This window comes from Pseudoliparis swirei, chromosome 21 (genome assembly GCF_029220125.1).
Source record: "Pseudoliparis swirei isolate HS2019 ecotype Mariana Trench chromosome 21, NWPU_hadal_v1, whole genome shotgun sequence".
Lineage (NCBI taxonomy): Eukaryota > Metazoa > Chordata > Actinopteri > Perciformes > Liparidae > Pseudoliparis > Pseudoliparis swirei.
This window is the reverse complement of record NC_079408.1, coordinates 1755710-1765523: the sequence shown is the minus strand read 5'-3', so window position 1 is coordinate 1765523 and position 9814 is coordinate 1755710. Positions and strand designations below refer to the sequence as shown.

The following is a 9814-nucleotide window of genomic DNA, read 5'->3' as shown; positions in this document are numbered from 1 at the left end:
TGTGTGTGTATATATGTGTGTATATATGTGTGTGTGTATATATGTGTGTGTATGTGTATATATATGTGTGTGTACATGTGTGTGTATATATATGTGTGTGTGTGTATATATTAGTGCTGTGAAAAATAACGCGTTAACTCAGTTAATTCAATTACAGGTTTAACTAGTTATTTTTTTTAACGCATTAACGATGCGCAGAATGAGCTTCCAATCCGTCTGTTGTTGGTCGTTGGGACGAAAAAAAAGTCACTTGCAAAATGAGCTTCCAATCCACCACTTCAATCTGAACTCTGTCCGCTCTCATGCAGACGGTCTGTTCATCGGTAATGATCCTTCCGCAGGTTCACCTCCGGAAACCTTGTTACGACTTCTACTTCCTGTAGATCAGGGTCTCAACACGTCGATCGCGACCTGCCAGTCGATCGCGGCGTAGTGTCGGTAGATCGCATGACATTAAAAAGATTGGCCCGCCCCCTGACATGTTCTCTATAGCACGTCTTTGTTCTTTCATTAAACTAAACGTCTGTTGTTGATCGCATCTCCACAGCAGCATGTCATTTCTGTCTCTACGCGTTGCGTTAACACTTATCGATCTCCGTCTCGCGCGCCACAGAGCTCCGTGCGCATCGGGACCGAGCAAAAAAAAGTCACTTGTCAATCTGTCCACCTGTCCGGGCCGGTGAGGTTTCAGCTTTGCAGCGGTGTCCCCGCCGTCCCTTTCATCACGGCCCAGTTCATGAAGAAAACCCACACAGTCAGTTTGCCTCAGCAGCTGCTAGAGGAAGACTAGAGGCCTTTAGATTGTATCATGGTGGAGTTAATGGTTGACAAACAAGAGAAATATGCTCTGTTTAACCTCCTGTTACCTTTACATTTACTAACATATTTTACCCTCGGGGTCAATTTGACCCCAGCAATTAAAACCTCCAGAAAATTATTAGAATTAATATTGCTTCCCAAGTTTAAGTGTGAGGTACTTTATGTTTGTTTGTTGACTACCTAAATAGTCCTTTAAATAAATAAAAAAGTTGATATTTCTGATATGTTTGACACAGTGAAAAACAGCCTGGGGTCAAATTGACCCCAAAGAACACATTAAACATTGAATGGGGTCAAATTGACCCGAAAGGTAACAGGAGGGTTAAACATTCTGTTTAGGATGAAGATGTATTAATGTTCCATATGGAAGAAAACTGCTAAATAACTGCTGAGTTGCAGCACCATTGTATAGAAGAATGTATAAATGTATATATCCGTCTTTTGTCATAAATCTCTATGTTCTCACAAAATATACCGAGAATATCGGTAATATGTGATTAATCATGATTAATCCACAAAAACCTGTGATTAACCCGATTAAAAATTGTAATCGTTTCACAGCCCTAGTATATATATATGTGTGTATATATGTGTGTGTGTATATATGTGTGTGTATATATATATATGTGTGTGTATATATATTTGTGTGTGTATATATATGTGTGTGTATATATGTGTATGTGTGTGTGTATATATATGTGTGTATATGTGTGTGTATGTATATATGTGTGTGTATATATATATATGTGTGTGTATATATATTTGTGTGTGTATATATATCTGTGTGTATATATATATACTATAGTCTGAAGAGAATTTGAATATTGTGATGAAGTTCTTTATTTTCTGTAATGCAATTAAAAATACAAAAATGTCATGCATTCTGGATTCATTACAAATCAACTGAAATATTGCAAGCCTTTTATTCTGATTTATTGCTGATTATGTACAGCTTAGCTTAAGAAAACTCAAATATCCTATCTCTAAATATTAGAATATCATGAAAAAGTATACTAGTAGGGTATTAAACAAATCACTTGAATTGTCTAATTAACTCGAAACACCTGCAAGGGTTTCCTGAGCCTTGACAAACACTCAGCTGTTATAAATCTTTTTTAACTTGGTCTGAGGAAATATTAAAATTTTATGAGATAGGATTTTAGAGTTTTCTTAAGCTGTAAGCCATAATCAGCAATATTAAAAGAATAAAAGGCTTGCAATATTTCAGTTGATTTGTAATGAATCCAGAATGCATGACATTTTTGTTTTTTTAATTGCATTACAGAAAATAAAGAACTTTATCACAATATTCTAATTTTCTGAGACAGTCCTGAGTGTTTGTCAAGGCTCAGGAAACCCTTGCAGGTGTTTCGAGTTAATTAGACAATTCAAGTGATTTGTTTAATACCCTACTAGTATACTTTTTCATGATATTCTAATATTTAGAGATAGGATATTTGAGTTTTCTTAAGCTGTAAGCCATAATCAGCAATATTAAAAGAATAAAAGGCTTGCAATATTTCAGTTGATTTGTAATGAATCCAGAATGCATGACATTTTTGTTTTTTTAATTGCATTACAGAAAATAAAGAACTTCATCACAATATTCTAATTTTCTGAGACAGTCCTGTATGTGTGTATTTTAACAGGCGGTGGTAGCAGAACGTGGCTCTGCGCCATGGCAAGTCTCTCTCTCTCTCCTTCCTCGCCCACACACACTCCCCATCCTCCATGTAGAGAGGAGAGAGCGAAAAGAGAGAGAGAGAGAAAGGAAAAGAGAGAGAAGCCAGAGAGAGCAAAAAGAGAGAGAGAGAGAAGAGAAAAGATTCAAGATTCAAGATTCAAGATTCAAGATGTTTTATTTGTCACATACACACACAGGGTGTGCAGTGAAATGAAAGTGGCAATGCTCAGCAGGAATGTGCAAGGGCAACAAGTACACACTATTTACAAATAAAAAACAACACAATATTTACAGTAAGTGTGTGTGTGTGTGTGTGTGTGTGTGTGTGCCTAAGAGGGGCAGTTGTGTGGGTCTATGTGGTGGTCCTGGTGAGGTCGGAGTTCACAATCCTGATGGCCTGAGGAAAGAAACTCCGTCTCAGTCTCTCTGTTCTTGCAGCGTGACTACGGAGGCGCCTGCCTGACCGCAGCAGCTGAAACAGTCTGTTGTTGGGGTGGTGAGGATCCTTCATGATCCTGCCGGCTCTGGTTCTGCACCTCCTGGTGTACAAGTCCTGCAGGGTGGGAGTGTAGTTCCAATAGTGCGCTCAGCCGAACGCACTACTCTCTGCAGAGCCTTCCTGTCCTGAGCGGAGCAGTTGCCAAACCAGGCTGTGATGCTTCCTGTCAGGACGCTCTCTACAGCTCCAGAGTAGAAGGACTGAAGGATCCTCTGGGAAACTTTAAATTTCCTCAGCTGCCTGAGGTGGTAGAGGCGCTGCCTTGCCTTTCTCACCAGAGTGTCTGTGTTTGTTGACCATGTCAGATCCTCGGTGATGTGGACTCCCAGGTATTTATACCGCTCACCCTCTCCACAGTAGTCCCGTTAATCCCCAGTGGTGAGTACGTCCTCTGTTGTTGTACCTTCCTAAAGTCCACAATCAGCTCCTTAGTTTTGGTGACATTCATGATGAGGCTGTTGTCCTGGCACCAGAGTGACAGATCAGCAACTTCCTCCAGGTAGGCCTTCTCGTCGTTGTCGGAGATCAGGCCCACCACCACTGTGTCATCCGCAAACTTGATGATGGTGTTGAGCTGAACCTGGCCACACAGTCATGTGTGTACAGGAGTACAGTAGGGGCTGAGGACGCAACCCTGGGGGATCCTGTGTTCAGGGTGAGGGATTTGAGGTGTGTCTGCCCACCCTGACCACCTGTGGCCTGGCGGTCAGGAAGTCCAGGATCCAAGCACACAGGGGGGTCTTCAGTCCCAGCTCAATCAGCTTGCCGCCAGTCTGGGGGACTATGGTGTTGAAAGCTGAACTATAATCATTGAACAGCAGTCTCACATAGCCCCCTCTGGCTGTCCAGATGAGAGAGTGTGGTGTGCAGTACCTGGGAGACAGCATCATCCGTGGATCTGTTTGGGCGATAAGCAAACTGCAGCGGGTCCATGGAGGAAGGGAGGAAGGGGCAGATGTAGTCCTTTATCAGCCTCTCAAAGCATTTCATGACCACCGAGGTGAGGGCCACGGTCGGTAGTCATTCATACATGCTGGAGAAGCATTCTTGGGCACAGGGACAATAGTGGATCTCTTGAAGCAGGCGGGACCACGGACTCAGCCAGGAGAGGTTGAATATTGTGGTGAACACTGGAGCTAGCTGGTTAGCACAGGTCTTCAGTACTCGCCCAGATATGCCATCTGGACCTGCAGCTTTCCTGGTATTCACCCTCAACAGAGCCCTCCTCACACTGTGCTCGGTCACAGAGAGTGTGTGTTCGTCCCCAGCGGTAGAACTCACCTCGGCTACGCTAACGGTGTTGTTGTTAGCGGTGAGCTAGCTGTTGTTGCTAGCCTCAAACCGTGCATAAAATGAGTTCAGGTCGTCCGCTAGGGATGCGTCGGCACTCACCATTGCGCGGGGTCTGCTCTGGTAGTTTGTAATAGTCCGTAGCCCCTGCCATAGGCGCCTGGTGTCGCGCTGCTCCATCTGTGATTCCACTCTGTCTCGGTACCTCCTTTTGGCTTCCTTCACCGCCCTCCTCAGTCCATAGACCGCTGCCTTGTACTCGTCCATGTTGCCGGATACAAGACCGGAGTTATAGGCAGCAATGCAGGCGTTCACAGCTTCACGGATGGATCTATCAACCCACGGCTTTTGATTAGGAAAGTCCCTAACTTTTACCGTGGGGACGATGGTGTCCGCTAGCGTTGCTATGAGGCTCATTGCTACTTCCGCAAACTCGCTGACGTCACTGGAACTGGATTGGATCATGTCCCAGTCGACAATACTCAGAGCGTCCTGTAGCTCAGCCTCTGATTGGTCAGACCACCGCATTACGTTCCTCGTCACTACCGCTTCCCGCGATCCTTTGTTTATACTCCGGAAGCAGAAAAATGGCGGCATGGTCTGATTTCCCTAACGGAGGGAGAGAGACAGCCTTATAGCCTCTCTTGAATGGCGTATAGCAGTGGTCCAACGTTCTTTCCCCTCTGGTAGCACACGTAATGTGCTGGTGAAAGTTCGGCATGACTTTTTTTAGGTTTGCCTTGTTAAAGTCCCCAGCCACCACCACAGCCGCGTCGGGATACTTGTTCTGATGCCGACATAACACATCATGTAGGTCCGATAGTGCTACGCCGGTGTCCGCTTGTGGTGGAATGTGACGGCTGTGGTGATGACCGAGCTGAACTCCCGGGAAGGTAGAATGGACGGCATGAGATCGTCAGATGTTCCAGGTTCGCGAGCAGGAGCGAGAAAGAGTCTTAATGTTCTTGGGGTCGCACCACATGTTGTTCGTCATGAAGCAGACCCCTCCACCCTTAGATTTACCAGACTCTTCCGTTCTGTCTGCACGGAAAACAGAGAAGGACTCGGTTGGACATATGACTCGATCCGCACCAGCGGGTCAGCCAAGTTTCCGTCAGACAAAAGATGTTACAATCCCGCATGTCCGTTGGAATCTGATCCTTGCCTAAAATCATCCATCTTATTTTCCAGAGACTGGACGTTAGCAAGAAGGATGCTGGGCAGAGGTGGACGGTGGGCTTGAACTCTCAGTCTGTTCCGAATTCCGCTCCGTTTCCCTCGATGTTTTCGCTCTCCCGTAGTAGCGGCTCCACTGCTGTTGTTGTGGTTCGCTCGCACGATCTCTGCCGCCACGCTGGATCGATGGAAAAAGTGGACAAAAACCCTTGTTTTGCGCAAAAGTTTATGTCCAAAAGTGTGCTGCGGTCGTATGTTGTTAGTGCCGATGTGTTTGTGGCAAAGAAAATATTAAAAATAAACACAAAAACTAAAAGAGCGCACAATCTCCGCGGAGCTGCCGCGACGGCGACTGGACACTGCCGCGCCATCTGTATAGGTGTGAGAGAACGAGAAGCCAAAGAGAGAGGAGAGAAAAGAGAGAGAAGAGAGAAAAGAGAGAGAAGAGAGAGAGAGAGTAAAGGGTTTATTCCTCTTCCTCTCTTTTGATTGGTCACACGGTTATTTTGGGTCTGAACGTGGAGCCGATAAACAAAAACATAAATATCCAGTGGAAGCTGCAGTTCCTGAGTTGACCACTAGGTGGTGCTCTGCAGTGTGATGATGGACAGATGTCAGAGGGAGAGGTCAAAGGTCAAGACGAGGAGTTAATCCAGTGAATCATAAAAACAGCTGATCATGATAATAACGATATTAGTAATAACAATATAGTAATAGTAATGATACTATAAAGAGGAACAATTATAATAACAAAACTAATGATGAAACAATATGAATACTAATTAGAAAAATAATAATAAAATACTGATATATATTATATATATATAATAATACCTAAAATATATATACAAATAATTTCCTCCCCATGATTAGTTGTTGATTTAAAGATGTTTATCATGTTTTTCTTATTTCACTGTGGAGAACATGTTATGTAATTTATTTCACCATCGTGGACATTCTACTTCATAACATGGCCCCTTGACCTTTGACCTCTGGTTCTGGAGTGTCAGTCAGAACCAGAGACATGAGGACTGGACCCTGCTGGCCCCTCTGAGGTACTGCACTCAGGAGGTTCACACAACGCCCGCCCTGGATCTCCCCCCGTCTCCATGGCGACAGCATCCCGGCAGCTGAGCGGTGATGTCACACGCGTGGCGAGGGGACGCGTCCGTCCTCCTCGGTCCTCTGGGCTCAAGAGGACGAGTCACTTAAAGGGCCAGCGCTCAGGAATGAACATCAGGCCAATCACACGGCGGCCCCAAAGCTCTGGAGCCGGGCCCATGTCAGGGCCGGCGCCATGCTGCTGCTTTGGTCGCCATCTTTGTTTTTCCGCCCGTAGAACCGGATACCGGTTACCGGATACCGGTTACCGGATACCGGTGAAGACAGGAACACGGAGCCTCGGCCTCTCTGGTTACAAACAAGATGGCCACGCTGAACACATCTCTCATTATGGTCTGGACGGCCCCCTGCAGGACACACCAAGAACTGCAGCCGATGGAAGAGAGAAACAAGAACAACAATGCCTCCTCCTCCTCCTCCTCTCCCCCTCTTCTTCCTCTTCCTCCTCCTCTTCCCTCTCCTCCTCCTCTTCCCTCTCCTCTTCTTCCTCCTCCTCCTCCTCTTCCCTCTCCTCTTCTTCCTCCTCCCTCCTCCTCCCTCTCCTCCTCTTCCCTCTCCTCCTCCTCCCTCTCATCTCCTCTTCCCTCTCCTCCTCTTCCCTCTCCCCCTCTTCTTCCTCCTCCTCCTCCCTCTCCTCCTCTTCCCTCTCCTCTTCCCTCTTCTTCCTCCTCCTCCTCCCTCCTGCTCTTCCCTCTCGTCCTCCCTCCTCCTCCTCTTCCCTCCTCCTCCCTCTCATCTCCTCCTCTTCCTTCTCCTCCTCTCCTCTTCCCTCTCCCCCTCTTCCCTCTCCTCTTCTTCCTCCTCCCTCCTCCTCTTCCCTCATCTTCTTCCTCTTCCCTCTCCTCCTCCCTCATCAACCCTCTCCTCCTCTTCCCTCTCCTCTTCTTCCTCCTCCCTCCTCCTCTTCCCTCATCTTCTTCCTCTTCCCTCTCCTCCTCCCTCATCTTCCCTCTCCTCCTCTTCCCTCTCCTCTTCCCTCATCTTCTTCCTCTTCCCTCTCCTCCTCCCTCCTCTTCCCTCTCCTCCTCTTCCCCTCTCCTCCTCCTCCTCCTCTCCTCCTCTTCCTCTCCTCCTCCTCTTCTCTCCTCCTCTTCCTCTCCTCCTCCTCTTCTCTCCTCCTCTTCCTCTCCTCCTCCTCCTCCTCCTCCTCCTCCTCTTCCCTCTCCTCCTCCTCCTCCCTCCTCCTCTCCCCTCTCCTCCTCCCTCCTCCTCCTCTTCCCTCCTCCTCTCATCTCCTCCTCTTCCCTCCTCCTCTCATCTCCTCCTCTTCCCTCTCCTCCCTCTCATCTCCTCCTCTTCCCTCTCCTCCTCCCTCTCATCTCCTCCTCTTCCCTCATCTCCTCCTCTTCCCTCTCCTCCTCCCTCTCATCTCCTCCTCTTCCCTCTCCTCCTCTTCCCTCTCCTCCTCCCTCTCATCTCCTCCTCTTCCCTCTCCTCCTCCCTCTCATCTCCTCCTCTTTCCTCATCTCCTCCTCTTCCTTCTCCTCCTCTCCTCTTCCCTCTCCTCCTCTCCTCCCTCTCATCTCCTCCTCTTCCTTCTCCTCCCTCCTCTCCTCCTCCCCTCTGCAGCCCTGCATGAACCTGGTTGTATAATGTCTCTGTGCCGCAGTGAAGGAACCCCCCCCCCCCTGTCCTTGTATGGCGAGGGGTTCCCCTCGTCACGCCGGGGCGGTCCATGTTTGGGCAGCTACGCGCTCGGCGGGGGGAATCCCGGGCCGGGGTTACCTAGGAGACGGCGGGTATAAAAGCCGGCAGCGAGCGAGAGGAGCCATCGTCTCATCGGAGCGACGACCAGCGAGTCCTCGCCACCGCACCGCCGCACCGCCATGCTTCTGGAGCGCGAGGACAGCTTCATGTCGGAGTTCGAGGACGCGTGCAGCCTGTGGGTCGACAGCGTGGGGGACGAGTCCGACGGGGCGGCGCCGCTCTGCCGAGGTAACCACCACGATGACCGATAACCAGTAATCAATAACCAGTGGGCTGTGTTGGTGCCTCACCTGAGAGGCTGTGTGGCGATGATTATGCAATCACTAACCCCCCCCCCCCTCCCCCCCCAGTGTTCTCTCCCAGTACCGACGCCTCCGACTCCGACTTCTTCTCCGACTTCAGCGACTGCTCCTCCGACGCTCTCTCCCCGGCGCCCGGCGCCCCCCCCGCCCCTCCCCCGGCGCTGAGCAGCACGGCGGACGCCATCCTCAGCATGATCACGGAGATCGTGGGGATCTGCACCGAGATGGAGCTGGGGGCCCCCGCCGGGCCCCCGCCCCCGCCGGTGGTGAAGAGTGAGCCGCTGGCCTCCGGCTGCAGGTGTGCGGCCCCCGGGGCCCCCCCCCCCCTGGAGCAGCAGGTGGACGTGGCCGCCTTCCTGGACTCCCTGCTGAGCTCAGAGGCCACGCCCCCCCCCTGCCCCGTGAAGCAGGAGCCCCTGGGGCTGGAGGACTGGCTGAGGAGCCTGGTGCCCGTTACCGGGGTTACCGGGGTTACCGGGGGAGACTCCGGCAGCTACGTCATCAGCAGGCCGGTGAAGGCGGAGCAGAGCGACCTCCCCCCCCTCCCCTCCACCCTGGACGCTCAGCTGCTCTCCTCCCTCCTGCAGGGCGCGTTCCCGATAGTCACCATCGGGGGCGCGCACGCCGCGGGAGCCCCCAAGCCGCCGCGCGGCCGCCGCGCCCCCGCCAAGCACGGGCCCAAAGCCAAGCCGTTCCCGTGCTCCGTGGCCGGCTGCGAGCGCCGCTTCTCGCGCTCCGACGAGCTCAACCGGCACGTGCGCATCCACACGGGGCAGAAGCCCTTCCAGTGCACCATCTGCGCGCGCAGCTTCAGCCGCAGCGACCACCTGACCACGCACACGCGCACGCACACCGGGGAGAAGCCCTTCTCCTGCGACGTGTGCGGAAAGCGCTTCGCGCGCAGCGACGAGCGCAAGAGGCACGGGCGCGTGCACGCCAAGCAGCAGCTGCGCGCGCAGATGATGGCCGCGTACTCGCTGGCCCTGAACGCGCCCGCGGTCTGAGCGGCTCCGGCTTTTGATTGGCGGAAGTTCCTCTAGGAGCCTTAGAGATAGAGTAAGGAGATGAGGTTCCTCTAGGAGCCTTAGAGATAGAGTAAGGAGATGAGGTTCCTCTAGGAGCCTTAGAGACAGAGTAAGGAGATGAGGTTCCTCTAGGAGCCTTAGAGATAGAGTAAGGAGATGAGGTTCCTCTAGGAGCCTTAGAGATAGAGTA

The 9814-nt window shown here is 50.6% G+C and overlaps 1 protein-coding gene across 1 annotated transcript; it reads left to right on the top strand.

Moving 5' to 3' along the window:
• Window positions 1-8222: 8222 nt before the first annotated feature.
• Window positions 8223-9603, top strand: LOC130212103 (E3 SUMO-protein ligase EGR2-like). The gene is made up of 2 exons (XM_056443239.1): window positions 8223-8525; window positions 8648-9603. Exons 1-2 carry the CDS (start codon window positions 8417-8419, stop codon window positions 9601-9603), a joined length of 1065 nt encoding a protein of 354 aa, XP_056299214.1. The 5' UTR covers window positions 8223-8416.
• The last annotated feature ends 211 nt before the right edge of the window (window positions 9604-9814 follow it).